General features: G+C 28.0%; 2 protein-coding genes and 1 long non-coding RNA gene across 4 annotated transcripts; all 3 read right to left on the reverse strand.

Moving 5' to 3' along the window:
• Positions 1 to 4: 4 nt before the first annotated feature.
• On the reverse strand, positions 5 to 3,109 carry LOC135950904 (uncharacterized). Its single transcript, XM_065500428.1, has 6 exons — positions 2,792 to 3,109; positions 1,594 to 1,810; positions 957 to 1,103; positions 822 to 893; positions 669 to 758; positions 5 to 312 (listed from the first exon to the last, which is right to left on the reverse strand). The coding sequence occupies exons 1-6, from the start codon at positions 3,107 to 3,109 to the stop codon at positions 125 to 127; spliced, it is 1,032 nt and encodes a 343-aa protein (XP_065356500.1). The 3' UTR covers positions 5 to 124.
• A 1,269-nt stretch (positions 3,110 to 4,378) lies between these two features.
• On the reverse strand, positions 4,379 to 10,167 carry LOC135952334 (uncharacterized). Its single transcript, XM_065502223.1, has 4 exons — positions 10,050 to 10,167; positions 9,924 to 9,980; positions 4,785 to 4,859; positions 4,379 to 4,727 (listed from the first exon to the last, which is right to left on the reverse strand). Exons 1-4 carry the CDS (start codon positions 10,129 to 10,131, stop codon positions 4,531 to 4,533), a joined length of 411 nt encoding a protein of 136 aa, XP_065358295.1. The 5' UTR covers positions 10,132 to 10,167; the 3' UTR covers positions 4,379 to 4,530.
• A 496-nt stretch (positions 10,168 to 10,663) lies between these two features.
• Positions 10,664 to 15,352, reverse strand: LOC135952234 (uncharacterized). Of its 2 annotated transcripts, XR_010576022.1 has the most exons (4): positions 15,018 to 15,352; positions 14,879 to 14,953; positions 14,648 to 14,821; positions 10,664 to 10,847 (listed from the first exon to the last, which is right to left on the reverse strand). It is a non-coding gene; the product is annotated as an uncharacterized LOC135952234 (long non-coding RNA). The 2 variants fall into 2 exon arrangements; XR_010576021.1 differs by lacking the exon at positions 10,664 to 10,847 and having other exon boundaries at positions 14,219 to 14,821.
• Between the last annotated feature and the right edge of the window lie 1,567 nt (positions 15,353 to 16,919).

The raw sequence follows: 16,919 nt of genomic DNA on the forward strand, positions 1-16,919 counted from the left end.
ACAATTTCATTCAAGTTTGTTTTTTATTAATTTTCAATTATAATACAGGAAAATACTTATACATAGTATAAAAGTTTTTTATAAAAAAAAAAAAAATATTTATGTACACACAATAATGGTTTTATCAGTTGCCTCTGATATCTCTAGTGAATTTCGAACAAGACAGACGTAACTGCTGCTCCTTTTCGTACAGTTCCAATTTGAATTTATAGTTTCGCATTTCTAGTAATTCTATTTCCAGTAATTGAATTTTCTTTTTGGCCCATTGTTCAAAATGGTCATTGCTGGAAGATGTAGATTCGTCTAAAGGATCTAAGAAATAAGAGGGCTATTAGATAAGAAAATATTGTTTTGTGAAATTTTTAATTTAATTTTTTTAATCGTATGTTTTTCGAAATTGTTCTGTATCGAATCCGAGAAACGATTTTCGTTTTTAAGCGAATTCACATATTTTGGTGTTCTGTAAATTGAATTCACATGATTTACTCGCTTATCTTTCGAGTAAACAAATCTTTTTTAATGTACAAAAACGTGCGATTTGCTAAACACCAATTTTTCAATTATTAGTTTTTGAAAATCACTCGATTTACAGAACGCGGAGGAATGTATTAAGCATACAAATTTGAACGATTTTCTTTTCGACAAAGTTATCACTAATAATTGCTTACCATCGGATACTGGTTTTTCATTTTTCTTCTTTTGACGTGGCACTAACTTTGGTCTTTCAGTTAGGAGATCATCAGAATCATTTAACGGATCTGCAATTAGAAAATGTTCAGTATTTTCGAAATGTAAATGATCAAAGGCGTTCTTGAACATACCACTGAAACCGCGTTTCTTTTTCGGTTTCTTTACTTTAGGCTCCACAAAATTGTCAGGAAGCAAAACTTGATCTGAAATTTGAACATTTACAAAAAATTGTATTGTCACTCACTCATATTTTGTTGATTGTTTACCTGTATGTTGTTGTGTGGACGTTGATTCTGCATTGTTATCATCAATGATTTCATCGTCAAAAGCTGTTCCATGTTCCAACTCATTTATGCAATCCTTTACATGGACTTCTTGTACCCGTTCAGGTTTTACCTCTATAACGGAGGGACCTATTATAATACAAAGTTGTTTTCAGTTATAGTACAATATTTTGTTATAAATTGTACATTTAAATGTATATATGTACAAATTTTATTCCTAAATAACAAGGTCGGTTAGATTGCATGCTATTTTTGTTTTTGCTAATATTTTGTTAAGCATTTCTTTCTTATGCAGCAAGCATTATTTACTTTCAAATTTCTGTTATTAGTTTTTCAATTGTAAATAATGGTTTTGTTCGTTTGCTTACAATTGTTTACTATTTTACTTGCTTTGGAAATTTTCAATACAGAAAGAAAACAAAATATTAGAAAATAGTAATACTAGCAGGCAAACGAACAAATCTGGTTATCGTTTTTCGTAACGATATACTTCCAATTAAATTTTTTTTGTATAAGAACTGTCAGTATATCGTCACGATAAAAAATAAAGAGATTTAGAAAATGAGGGTAAATATTTAAATTTATCTCTTATACATAATTATTTACATATGAAACATACTTGCTATTGAACCAGAATCTCTTGAATCATTTGAGTCCATTGTTTGAGTATTTATGTCATAGAAGTTATCCCTGTTGTCTTCATTTTTAGTTTCCAGTGAAGAATATTCATAAATTTTAGACGACGATGAAGGGGCATCTTCTTTTAGCGGGGCTATTTTTTTATGTTTTTTAGTATTTATAGAAGCATGTTTTACTTTGGTCTGATTTAAACAAACCTAATAAATAAAAATAAAAAAAAAATTAAGAAAAATTAGTTTAACAGGTTTTCGAATTAGCTGCAAATGTTTTTGGCTGTTTATTACACCATGCAACAAGTTAAAATTTTAAACCCTGAAATTATAAGCCACATACATATAAACATACTATGTATATATGTGTGTACGTATGAAAGTGCATAGTATGTATTTTTAACAGGGCACATAGCATTATCCACGAACATCTATATTTATAGCCAAATTCTTAGCACAAGTACTTTCGTAATATTCTAATTACCTGTATTTTATGTGTTTGTTTTAAATGCTGTTTTAAATTGAAACGTCGACTGGCCATAAGACATTTATTACAAAGTTTACATCGAACTCTGTCAGCATCGTCAGTAGTAGTAAAATAAACAAAAAAGTTGGCACCTATTAATGTAGCCATGATAAAAGAAACTTTAGTTTAATTTGAGTTTTCTTATTTTCCAATTATTATATCTATAACAAATATGCTGAGCTGTATTTCTTTTTATCGCTTAACAAAATTTTGTCCAATTTGGTGTTTTAATCAAGTGAGCTACTATAGTAGTAGTAGCAATAAAAATGTTGCTGTGGCATTATAACCCCACAAAACGTAAAGTTTTGTTACGTAGCTACGTTTTAAATTTAAATAGAGGTGATACATTTTCGATTATTTAATCGATGTTTTTAATATTACATAGCTAAAATAAAAAATAAATTTCATATACATATCTGCAGTGATGCTAAAGATTTTAATGAACATTGTTTTGTTTCGTTCGTAAATTATTGAGTGCCAGAGATGGGATTTGTGACACAATTGCGCCATTTTTGACAATTTTACATTTTAAATAAATGAACGCAACCTACTCCATAAGGATTTATGTAGATTTATATAAGGTAAGTACAAAAAGAATATCATATTTTTATAAGAACACGTACATACATTTTATTTTTTTTTATACATAAAATTAAACTTACCTTTGAACTCTCGCCATATTTCCTAGTGGCAATTGAGCTGTCCAAAAAAGTCATTTCATTAAACCAGCATAAATGCGATACGTACTCATCTCCACTATTCATTTTTCTTATTTCACCCGTGTAAGTAGATCGTATTGAATGTATTTTCTTCTGTACAAATTCAACAGTCATGCCCATTTCGAAAGCAATGTCATTATACGCTTCTGTTCTTAAATCCTTTCGTCTAAACATTTTGCTAGTCGAATCCCATAAAATTGGATGGGAACGATATAAATCAATTAATTTGAAAATTTCTGCTGTATTTAATTTACGGTCCATTTTGCTGTTTCTTCATAAACTAATGCGTTTCTTCACACTAAAGTCTTAATTGCAAGTTGAGGGCTGCAAGTAAGGAATATCAAAAAAAAATATATTTTTTTTGTTAATCATATGTTGCTGTTAATGTTTACCTTTTTCTTTTATTCTTACGGCAACAAATTCTTATATATTTGAGTTTTTTATCACAACAATTGAACAGAAAAATCCACTGTCCTCCAATAATAACTTGTTAAATATGCTTGCCGCAAGCTGAGTGTATTTATATTCTTTGAAAATATTTATGCACAAGTACAAGTTAATTATTAAATTACCATTTACAAGTTCGAAAATCTTAATAGTCACACTTTTTCTCTAATGCAATCACACTTATAACCAGCTGCAGCTCAACTGTTAAGACAACTTGCAAGCCAGTAAATTTTTTCACTTGCAAACGTCAGATGCAGAACAGTACTACCTAATAATAAGTGTTTATTATACAAATAAACTCGTTTACAACTTGCAGCCATTTTGATGTATGTATGTATACTCAATTTGTAAGAACAGAACAGAAAACAGCTGATAGGTTTATATGAAAAATTGAAAAAGGTATATCAAAACTTTAAATATTATCGATATGTGAATAATGGTGGTTTATATTATTTATGTAAAAAAATATATTATTAATAAACATAGAATAGAGCATTATTGAAATATAAAAACAGCCACTAGAACCAAAAAATCAAAAGTTATCAGCTGTATGACTGACTCCATCTTATATGTAGCTTTAGTTACTTGCAAGCAAAAACTCAATTGAAAACTCAATACATTTGAAGTACATTTAAATACATTTTTTGGTTTAATTACTACATACATTTTACGTTAAAACTAGTTGCATATTGTTACGAAATTGCAATATTCATCATGTTTATAAACATTTCCATCAGTTAAAACTTCTACTTACCATCAAAGTTTATAACACGCTGTTCTTAACATTGTTTATAAGTATAACAATAACCGTTAAATCTGCTAACATTAACATTGAAGCTTCTAAAAGCTCTATAAATAGAACATTCTAGTTATTTCCTTTAGATGATACCAAAGAATATAAATTATATGATTTACATATATTCTTTGATAATACATGAAACTACTGGAAGATGTACATTAGGGTATAACTATTGACATTTTTTGCAAATATGCAAATTGACATAGCATAGTCGAATAGAGGCGTTAAAAAATATGAAAATCCACGGTATTATTTTTTCCCATTTAACAAATGAAAAATCATCATTTTTTAACTTTCTTATATTTTAATTCGTATAAACTAATTATAACTCGATTTTAAATAAATACATAAAAAATTGTATCAAAGATTTATAAAAATAACATTTAAAATGCAGTTTTAAGTTTAAAACATAAATATTCCCCATAAATTTTGATATTTATTGGTGTGTCTTTTCAATACCTCTGGTAAATTTCGAACACTTCACGTTTAACTGTTGTTCCTTTTCCCACAGTTCTAATTTCATTTTATAGTTACGCATTTCAAGAACTTCTAATTCCAAGAATTGCTTTTTTTTATTTACCCACTGTTCAAAAGAATCATTTTTGCTGGAAGAGGTATTTTCATCTAAAGGGTCTAAAAAAATAATATTAATATTATTGCATTCTATAAAAAAATCTTGAAGTTGCTTACCATCTGGCAATGCAGTACCTTTCTTCTTCTTAGAGCCTTGATTAAAATCGTCTATATCAGTTTGGAGACCAGGTTCTGCAATAATGAAAGTATTAATATTTTAAATACACACATTTTTTTATTTTTTTTTTATTTTTTTTATTTTTTTGTTCTATTGTATTATTATATTATATTATTATCTATTATACTGTTGTTATGTTTTGTTTATTTTGTGTTCCCAGAAAATTATTCTAATTTAACTAAAAATAATTAATAAATGTGTAGTTAAAGTTAAAATAATAATATCAATACTTCTGTTAATAAAATTTAACAAATTCACACTCAATAAAACATAGAAAGTATATGAAATAGTGTCATTTACTTCCTAGCTGAGAATTATAAATACATACAAACAAACAATAAATATTACATCAACAAATAAGTACATATATTTGATGCTACAAAATGCCGGCTATAAATGACGTCTATTTATGTCCAAAATGCAACAAAAATGTTAAAGACAACCAAAATAGTCTTGGATGTTGTATATGTGGAAATTTTTATCATAGCACCTGTCTCAAAATAACAAAAGAACAACATTCATTTTTATACAACCACAAAATGTTTAAATATACTTGTTTAAGTTGTAATAATGTTAATAAAACATCAACAAATACCCAAATTTCACAAACTGCTAAATTAAATAAGTCTACTAGTCCTACTATTGACACGAATGACATATGTGATGAATTGCGTAAATGTTTCGTAGAACTATCATCTTCGTTGGAGAAGCAACAAGATTCTTATAAAATGGAGCTTGAAAAACAACTTCAGAATGGGATACAAGTGTTTCAAAACAAAGTTGATGATATACTAAATGCTGTGCGTTCGGAATACTCAGATAAAATTAGCCAGCTAGAAGAAGAAGTGAAAAGCTGTGTTCAGATTGTTCATGGAGTAGACAAATCATTAAATGATAAAATTTTTGACCTTGAAAAACAAAACGATATACTTCAAAGAAGATTAAACAGATCTAATATCGTAATACATGGTTTACCAAAGGGAATAAAAGACCTTCGATATCCCATTGCCCGTATTGCAGCAATTTGTAATGTTGAACTCTGGCCAATTGATATTCAACACTGCTGTTATATAAATGGTGGCAATTCAGTTTTGGTCAAATTTAACTCTGTGTATACTAGAGACTGTATTATGTCTAACTTCTCTAAATCTAATCCAATAATACTTAAAGATGTTATTGGTGGTAGAGTTGCAAATCCCATTAAACTATTTGATCATTTAAATGAATCATCATCAAAATTAATATACATATCGCGGAAGATGTGGGAGGAAAATAAAATTAAAAAATTTAAGCTTATAAATGGTGACGTGCCTAAAGTACAACTTACCTTATTAAATGGCTTAGAAAAACTATTTAACTTAAATGAATGTGCTGACTTGAAGGATGGTGCCACTGTTAATGGAGTAACTTTGTCTAGTTCGTGATTTACTGCAACTATTAATTAATTTAATTTATTATATTTTAAATTTATTAATTAAGTAGTCTTATTTAATATTTAATAATTATTAAATATTATTTAGTTTATTGAATATTATTTAATTTATTAAATATTATTTAATTTATTAAATATTATTTAATTTATTAAATATTATTTAATTTATTAAATAATATTTAATGTATTAAATATTATTTAATGTATTAAATATTATTTAATGTATTAAATATTATTTAATTTATTAAATATTATTAAATTTATTAAATATTATTTATATTGCAAATTTTTTTTAGTTATGACCTTATTCATATTCAATTTTTGAATTGTCAATGTGTTGTAAACAAATTTCGTATTGAAATTTTTTTTACAAACTATTGAAAGAATAGAAAATTTATTATGAATATGTTTAATTTTCTGGTTAAAATTAAAATTTTATTCAATTGTTTACTGATATTCAGATCAAATTGATTCAGACTTTAGTATTTATAATTTATTTAATCTATTTATATCTTTATTTTATTATTATCAATATGAATGTTAATTTAAATTTAGGTTCAGTTGTCCATGACAACTCTTATTTGCGTTCAAATTTAGGAAATTTAGTTAATGGAATAAACTTTGGTCATTTTAACTGCCAAAGTTTTAAAATAACAGCTTCTTCAACAAAGTTGGATGAAATAAGGCATATTCTACATGATTGTTTTTTGGATGTTATTGGCGTGAGCGAAACATGGCTTAAGTCTTATATTTCGTCTCAGGCAATTGTGATTCCTGGATATAAATTTTATAGGAGTGATAGAATAGGGCGTGTAAGAGGTGGCGGAGTAGGTTTATTTGTTTCTAATAAATACAGGGGTAATGTAGTTTACAGATCGAGGGATTATGGAGTATTTGAGGCTATTTTTGTTGAGATAAAAATTGGGGGAGTGATATATTTGGTTGGAGTAGTTTATCTTCCTGATAGTAAAAATAATAATATAAGGGTTATGGAGGAAAGATTGAGTGATTTGCTCATTAAATACACTAATGTTGTTATTATGGGGGATTATAATATGAATCTATTTAATATATCAAATTCCTACTTAGTTCACTCTTTTTGTAGGAGATTGGATCTTTGCTGTGTTCACAATAATTTACCTACTCACTTTGATGTTTCAAGAAATTGTACTTCATTGTTGGATTTTTTTTTTGTTAGTAGTTCAATGTCTATTTTGTTGTCTAATCAAATGCAGTGTCCTGTTATTTCACACCATGCATTTATCTTTCTTAGTGTATCTGGTTTTACTTCATCTCACCCTGAATATATTGAGTTCAAGGACTATAATGGTGTTGATCTTGGGATGTTACATCGTCAGGTTCTTCAGTTTGATTTCTCTGAATTGTACAGGAATACTGATGTTAATGGCCAACTCAGTAATTTATTAGAATGTGTAGAATATTTGCACTATCTTGTTCCTATTATAAGGCGAAAAGTTTATACTCCTAGAGAGGACTGGTTTAATGCCCCGGATATTAAATATCATCTTTCACTTAGAGACTTGGCATTTAAAGCTTATTTGCTTATGCCCTCAAGAGAGAATTGGAAAATATACTGTAGAACTAGGAATAAGGCAAAGACAGTTGTTCGGAATGTGAAAAGAAATGCACATTATGAACGGTTTAAGAACCTTGATACTAAAGGTATATGGAATCTAATTAGGTTAAATGGAGGTTTAGATACTGAAGCACCTGTTGATGAGTTGGATGCTGACCAATTGAATAGGACATTTTTGAGTCATAGGATAGTGGATACGGTTGATCCATTTAATTCTAATATCGATTTTGTTGATAGCAGGTTTTCATTTCATGGTATTGATATGAATGAATTGAACTTGGCTTTTTTTAGAATAAAATCAAATGCGTCTGGTCCGGATGGTTTGCCCTTGAAGTTTTTTAAGATTATTTTTCCCTTCATCCAGGAGCATTTTTTGTATCTTGTGAATAATATTTTGACTTATTCTGAATTTCCTATGGATTGGAAGGTCGCTAAGGTTCAACCTATTCGGAAGAGTGGAAGTGAATGTGATTTTAGACCTATATCTCTAGTTCCTGTTCTATCTAAAATAGTTGAACATGTTATGAAGGCACAAATGTTAGAATATTTAGATGCCAATAAATTGATAAATCCTTATCAAACTGGATTTCGTAGTGGTTATAATACCACTTCACTTTTATTAGGTCTAACAGATTCTATTAGAAAGATTGTTGATAGGAATGATTTGGCTGTCTTAGTATCGCTTGATTTGTCTAAGGCGTTTGATCGTGTTAGTCATTCAATGTTAATACGGAAACTCTGTGAATTTTTTAAATTCTCTTTTGCTGCTTGTAGGTTAATATTTTCCTACCTTTCAAATAGAAGTCAGTTTGTTCAATGTGGTGAGCATCGTTCTATAAACTCCTTGGTCACAAGTGGTGTACCGCAAGGTTCTGTGATTGGTCCGTTGTTATTTTTATTGTATATGAATGATCTTATGCTTGTTGTTGAGGGATTTTCTTGTCAGTTGTTTGTTTTTGCTGATGATATTCAGTTATTATTTCCTGGGGAATATCAGTTTATGGATGTCCTAGAATGTGTTATTAATACTGTATTATCTTACATTTCTGACTGGATGTCAAATTGTGGACTTTGTGTTAATCCTGATAAAACCAAGGCGATGATTTTTAAGTCACCTAGGATAGATGTTAATCTGTCTATTATGATTGACAATGTAGGTATTGAGTTTGTGGAGTGTATCAAATGTCTTGGTGTGTATATTGATTGTCATCTTAGTTTTGAAAAACATGTTGATTGGTTATGTAACAGAATAAATTATAAACTTCGGAGATTATATTCTTTGAATCTTTACTTACCTTTATATGTTAGAAAGAATGTTGCTCATGCATTATTGATGTCTAACATGTTGTATTGTGCTGAAGTTTTTACTGGGTTTTGTGGTGTTTTGATGCGTAGGTATAATCTTCTATTCAATAGAATTATACGATTTGTTTATAATCTTAGAATTAGATCACATGTTTCTGATTATGTAATTAACTTTTTGGGGTGTAAATTTAGTAGATTTATAGAGATTAGACTACTTTTGCAGTTTTATAAGATTATTGTTGCGGATACCCCTGAGTACTTGGTAAGATTTTTTGAATTTTCGAAATCTTTAAGGAATCCACAAATAATTTATCCTCGAATTAACAGTTCAATTTATGAGAGATCATATCAAGTTCGAACTACACGGATTTGGAACATTCTACCCAAATCCTTAAGAAGATTTAATTTATCAGATAATAACTTTAAAAACAAGCTTGTAGAATATTTGTATCTTAATGATCATGAAATTGAAGATAACTAATATTATAAATATTCCTATTTTGAACGTAATTTATATCATATCTTATTTAATTTATTATTATTTTTTTTTTTTTAATTTTCATGTTTAATTTATTATCTAGTTTAGTGTTTAATATCTAAATTATTTTAAGCGATTGCAAATTTATGTAGTAGCATTTGTTAGTGAGTAGTTTGTAAGCCATATTTGGCCCAATGGGCTTGGTTAATAAATTGTATTAAATAAAAAAAAAAAAAAAAAAAAAAATACTTATTGAATATACATACCTTTAAAACCGCGTATGTTTTTCCATGATCTTGGTGCAGGCTCAACGAAGGATTGATCTAAAATAAATTTGTATAAATGTATTCCCCTCTTAATAGATGATGTATTCACTTTTGTTTACCACTTACTTGAAGGATTTTGTGTTAATGTTGTTTCTGCATTGTTATCATCGTCAGAATTTACTTCAATTGTTGTTTCATGTCCTACCATCTCTGGGTATTCTGGAACTCGAACTTCTTGTATAAATTCTTGTTCTATTTTTATTATGGGTAGACTTGCTATATATAAATTATGACAGTTTAAAATATCAGTCACAGTTTATTTGCAAAATATACATACATACATTTGTAATTATCAATATGAAAATTTTATTAAATAAAAATTGTTTTGAAAATGTAAAAATGTAAATTTCCATGCATCCTGTTTCCATGTCTAATTTTAACAATGTATTTATATAGTATGAATCAAAGTACGGGGTGGGGGTGTTTATAACACATATGTATTTCTATTGCATTATTTAAAATTTTTTTGGAAATTTACTTGTTTAACATAAACATATAAGTTATTATTTAGTTTCTGCTAAAAGAAAAACTTCTAAATTAAGTTGCAGTTTTCTTCAGTGTCAACAAAATACTAACAGTTTCAGTACGTCGAACGAGATGATCTTCATTAATTTGATATTTTCTAATAATTTCGAACTATTAGATCTATTTCATAGATTTTCATATTTACTTACTTGCTGCAATTGAACATGAATCGCCGCTTAACGAATCCACTGAGGCCAAATTTCCAGTACTTATGTCACAGAAGCTATCTCTAGTGTCTAAAGTTTTATTTTGCAACGAAGATTGGTCAGCTATTTTAAAAGATTCATTTGCACCGATGAATCGATGTTTCTTTTTATACAAGCGTTTTGTTGGACGAAACTAACAGAAATTATTAGAAAAATATTAATTATTTTTTTTGACGTAAGATATAGATTATATCGTCTCCTAAACAATAGTGTATAAGCATATACACCATTATTTTTAAGAATCTACATAACTGAATCTATATGTGGTCAAAATTTGGTGAAATTCTGTTTCTCGATATTTTGTATTATGATTTTATTTATAAAATTTTTTGAAAAAAATCACTTTATTTTATTCAAGTTTAAAAATACTTAGCCGTTAAATTTCCCGAACAATTAAATTATGAAAATACAACACTAAAAGTAACCACATTTCACTCAATCAAGTTACTCGCTACCCACTACTTTCGCAGCAATAACAACTATGCATTTTTATAAACAATCATAAAAAATATTTCGGCATTTACTTTATTTACCTCTAGTTGATGTAACAATTTTAAATGCTGCTTTAAATTAAAGAGTCGGTTAGACATAAGAATTTTATTACAAAGTTTACACTTAACTTTGCCTTCCTGAGCGATATTGGTAAAATAAACCAAAAAATTGTGGCTTTTGGACGTAGTCATAATGTTAACAAATATTTTATATACTGTCGGTCTTAATATAAGAATTTAATATTTATTCACTTTTAGCTATGTGTGTGGTATGTTCAACAAAAAGTAATTTGGCATTAAATTAAAAGAGCGCAGAGATTGGTAATTGTAACAATGTAGTAAAAATGTTGCAGTTGTGTTATAACAAGGCGAATTTATACAAGGTGGTGGTAGTTCTACAAAAACAACAAATGGTCTTAACAAATGTCAAAAAACAGAAATTAAAAATTAAACAAATATGTATTAAAACTAAATATAGTGTAGATAATTGAATAGTGAGCGCATTACTTCTTTATGCAAAATATAGATATTTTGTTAATTAGCTTTAAATATATAGATATTGAAGTATAAAAACAAGCTTTGACAGATGTTAGAACCAAACAAACGAAAAAAGAGTAATCAGCTGATTGACTGACTCCACCTTGTATAAATTCGCCATGTGTTATAACTAGGGTTGCCAGCCGGGCTGAACTTGGCTGGATTGTCCAGCTTTTTAGTTGCCTGTCCAGTTTCAAGCTAAAATTGAATTTGTTCAGCTAAATAAAAATTTTCGACAATAATATAAGTGAAAATTTACTCAAACACAGGTCAAAAGGAAAAAAAAGCTCACTAATCACTATATTGATTTGTTGCATCATGGTTACCTAAGTGCTTCTAATTCTATGGATAGATTTTTTTTTTTCAATTTTATTAAAATTTTTTTTAAAAAATTGTGAATATATTTTTTACGTGAAAATATTTTTTTTTATTTTAAAAAAATCATGAAAAATCGAAAACGGGGGAAATTGTTCAGATTCCTTGCTTTATCGCAAAGCCACATGTAATAGAAACAAAATGAGATATCGATCATAAAAATCGATGGATTCTTTTCGAATTTATTCACATTTAAGTGAATTTGGCCATTTTCCTAGTTTTTTTACTGTAGCATCGTGTACAATGGATATACATAAATATATTTACACAAAACCAAAACTAACATTTTCTCGGTCATATTTTTAAAGTCCAGTTTTTTTTGATTTGTCCAGCTTTTTAAAATCCAATGTCCAGCTTTTTGCGAATCTGAATCTGGCATCCCTAGTTATAACTTAGGAAAACGTAGTGTGTGGTTGAGCTAACTACGTTTTTAAAAAGCATAAAGGTGATATATTTTCGATAAATAAATCGATAACTTTTTTAACTATGGTCAAGGTCCATTAATATTAACGCTAAATCGGTATAATGGCGTAAAGATTATAAGGTGTATGCGTTACGGCAACAAATACAACAATACAAAACAAATACATACATAACTGTTAGTGTCAAAAACAGCTGCTTAATGTATACAAATTACAGGAAAACAAATTTTGACAAGATGAAAGTTGTAAACAAACTTGACCAAAAAAAATCAGCTGTTTGATTAATGTCACCTTGTATATCATTACACCATGATCGGTATTTACAATGTTGTGTTGATGTCAACCTGTTATCGATCATTTAAAATAATTATGTACCATCCCTATGCATTTCGAGACATCTGCTGAATTTTATTTCTTCGTATAAACAATGCCTTTTTGTATTGGATTCCATGAAACAAACAAATGCTTAGGATTCAAAGTGAAGTAATGATTTGAATATTTCGAACACCGGCTTCGCTAGTAAAGATTCATGTACAGCCGGTCACAAGTATATACTTTGTAAGCCGGCAATCGGTCGGGCGCAAGAATTTTCTACACTATGGTAATTTGACACCGGCTTGCTGTATTGCCGGACCCAACAATTTTCTCCTCGGTGGTATTTCGAACACCGGCTTCGCTTAGTAAAGACTAGCATAACATGCCTTCACTTAGCATACAAACATAATACAGTCTTAAAGTTATATCCAAAATATTTTCAACATTGGAGACCCCACTCGAAAATAGGCGTGGCAGACCTAAATTTTTTGAGGGAAAAAAATTTTTTTAATCAATGGGATGTATATTTTTTGGTTTATTGAGTTTTTATCCTGACACTGACCTCTTTTATGAAATTTCGAAACCGACATTTGTCTGAACCCAATAAATGAACTTCTAATCCTAAATTTTCACATTTGAAGTCCCATAATTACTTATCGTTGCTAGATTTTTGTTTTGATAATTAATACAAGATTTTACTTTTTATTTAAAAATTAAAATATTAATTATATAAAATAATTATAGGTAACTCGTTTTTTTTTTCTTTTTTTTGTAATAAATATTTTATTATTTATCTTCAATTTATGTACAGTGAATGTCACTTAAAATCGTACACCATCGTAGTCAAATTTTATTCATTAGTTTTAGAAAGTTGATGTTTTGGAAATATTTTAAAATGCTATTTTTATATTGTGTGTGCTATTACTTATTAGAAAATTGGGTATAATTTAAATTGCCCTTATCCACAAATAAACAAATTGGGTAAGACTGTCAGTGCCCAGAATATCAACGCTTCATTTAAAATCGTAAAGGCACTAAAAAATAGCAAATGATACCCTACAAATTATAAAAAGGATTATTTAATATTAACATTTTTTTTTAATTTTTAAAGTTTTAATTATAATTTAATATAATTGTACGAATGAATTTTGTGATGTTCTTTAATTTTCATCAATATTTTTTTAACGAATTGAGGTTTTGTTAACTTTTTTGTTGAAATACATATTTTTTGTTCCAATTAATAAAATTACTTTTAATTTTTTATATAATCACCTATTATTGCCTGTATAATTTCATAATATTTAAAAAAAAAAATATGTTTTGAGTGACACTCACTGTATATAACCAAGCCTTAGGGGCCATTAATGGCTAATAAAAGCTTTCATTTATTTTTTTTTTGAAGATTTTGAATAGTTTAAGCAATATTAAAAAAAATAAGTTAAAGTACAAAAACGTATACTTAAGTAGCAATCACAATGCGAGTAACGTTTGTTGGTGTCCACTACCAAGTTTCGGTTTGAGTGGAAACACTTCAGCAAATACTTGCAGAAGTTCTTCCGCAAGTGACTTGCTAGTGGGCGCACGGCTTAATACAAAAATGTAAGTCTGCTGCTTACGTCAGTTAAAACTAAATCAAATGAAAGTCAAATTCGTAATAAAAGCAACAGAGCTTTCTCTTCTTACACCTATGTAATAATATATGTATAAATCGCAATTAAAAATGCTGGTTTATGTTTAAAAAATTAATTATGTCCCCATCAGTTTTGGGATCTATTGTCGTGTCATTTCAATACCTCTGGTGAATTTCGAAGATTTCACGTTTAACTGATGTTCCTTTTCCCACAGTTCTAATTTAATTTTATAGTTACGCATTTCCAGAACTTCCAATTCCAATAATTGTTTTTTTTTATTTGCCCACTGTTCAAAAGAATCATTTTTGCTGGAAGAGGTATTTTCATCTAAAGGGTCTAAAAAATATAATATTAATTTAATTGCATTCTGTAATAAATCATGAAACTGCTTACCATCTAACAATGCAGTACATTTTTTCTTCTTAGAGTCAAGATTAATATCGTCTTTATCAGTTAGGAGACGAGGTTCTGCAATAATGAATGTATTAATATTTTAAATACAAACAAAATACTTTTTGAATATAGTACATACCTTTAAAACCGCGTATGTTTTTCCACGATCTAGGTGAAGGCTTAACGAAGGGTTGATCTGAAATAATTTTATATAAATTTATTCCCCCCTTAATAGATGATGATGAAGGATTTTGTATTGATGTTGTTTCTGCATTGTTATCGTCGTCAAAATTTACCTCAAAAGTTGTTTCATCTCCTACCGCCTCTATGCATTCTGGCACTCGAACTTCTTGTATACGTTCTTCTTCTATTTTTATAGTGGGTAGACCTGCTACATATAAATTAATAAATTCGTTTTTGGCGTAGGCGTTTTACGCCATCGATAGTTTCGTACTGGATTAAAGATAAAATGCAACCTGTTACGAAACTGTATATGATATAAAACGCCTATGCTAACCACAATAAGGGAAAATATATTTACATATATAGTAATACCCGTATTCTGAACTTTATAAAATTTGATACATTTTTATATGAAAATTGATCCGCCTTGTTCAGAATTAAAAATTTCAGCAAAACATTCGATACAAAGGCTTTTTTGAAGAGAATTTATTTAATGGTTAAATTTTTATGCAAATTTTATGAAAATATGTTTTCTTCATTATGTTCAGTTTTACATTTAATCCTTTACAAAATTAATTGAAAAAAATAACTAAGTTTTTTGTAATAGATTTGAATTGAAGACAATTTCAATCACGGATTACAATTTCAATCACTCAATAAATTTGATGATTCAAGAAGAAATTAATTCTATAGAGAATTAATTCTCAAAGGAATGAATTCACTATGTTTAAGTACTAAGAAATTATGCTTATGATTTTATTCGTAATGAATTCTATGATTATTGCCTGATTCAGAAACAATTTTCAAAGCTTTGTATGAAAATCACACAGTTTTTAAATAATTTGTGAGTGGTTTTCATATAAAAATTTTAAAATTATTTTCCTTTCGTTTTTCTGAATCAGGCCCTTAAAATGTATATAAGTATATATACAGGGATTGGAGTTAAAAATACTTTGTTCATATTCTTAAATATATATATACATACGTGCTATTGGTTCAACTAAACTTGATTCACCGCTTGACGAATCATTTGAGACCAACGTTCCAGTACTTATGTCACATAAGCTATCTTTGTTGTCTGAAGTTTTATTTTGCAATGAAGATTGTTCAGCAATTTCATTTGACCCGATGACTCGATGTCTTCTTCTACACACGCGTTTTGCTGGACGAAACTAAAAGCAATTACAAGAAAAATATTAAAGATTATTCAAAGAATTGAGATATTTTATAATTTTTCTTCGTTTAACGTTTCAGAAAAGTAGAATTGTGAATGAACTTTCTAATAATCATCATTTCCAATTATATTTCAGAATTTTCTAATTGTTTTTCAGAATATTCCAATTATATATCAGAAATTACTAGTTGTATTTCAGGTTTCTTAACGTATATAAATTTGAAATTTTAATAAAATTGCGTTAGAAAAAAACTGATATTGTTTAAAATTTCAACCTGCAGTTTCTGTTTTAATGTGAAGTGGTACCAAGTCAAGCATGTGCCGTTTTCTTTTTTTTGTAACGGTGAAATTAATACATAATTGTTTTTTTTTATTACAAAAAAACTAAAATTAGGCTTTTTTGTGAGTTGTTTTTAACTTATTAAAAATAATATAGGGGGCGCTGTAATTTTTAAAACAGAGATGTATGTTAGTCGTTAAATTTCCCGAACAATTCAATAATGAAATTACAACACTAAAAGTAGTCACATTTTACTACAACAAGATACTCGTTACCCACTACCTTTCTAGCAATACACTAGTATTTTTTATAAACAATGATACAAAATATTTTGGCATTTATTTTAATTACCTCTAGTTGGTGTAGCATTTTTAAATGCTTCCTTAAATTAAAAAGTCGTTTAG

The sequence above is a fragment of the Calliphora vicina genome, chromosome 2 (genome assembly GCF_958450345.1).
Source record: "Calliphora vicina chromosome 2, idCalVici1.1, whole genome shotgun sequence".
NCBI classification, from domain to species: domain Eukaryota; kingdom Metazoa; phylum Arthropoda; class Insecta; order Diptera; family Calliphoridae; genus Calliphora; species Calliphora vicina.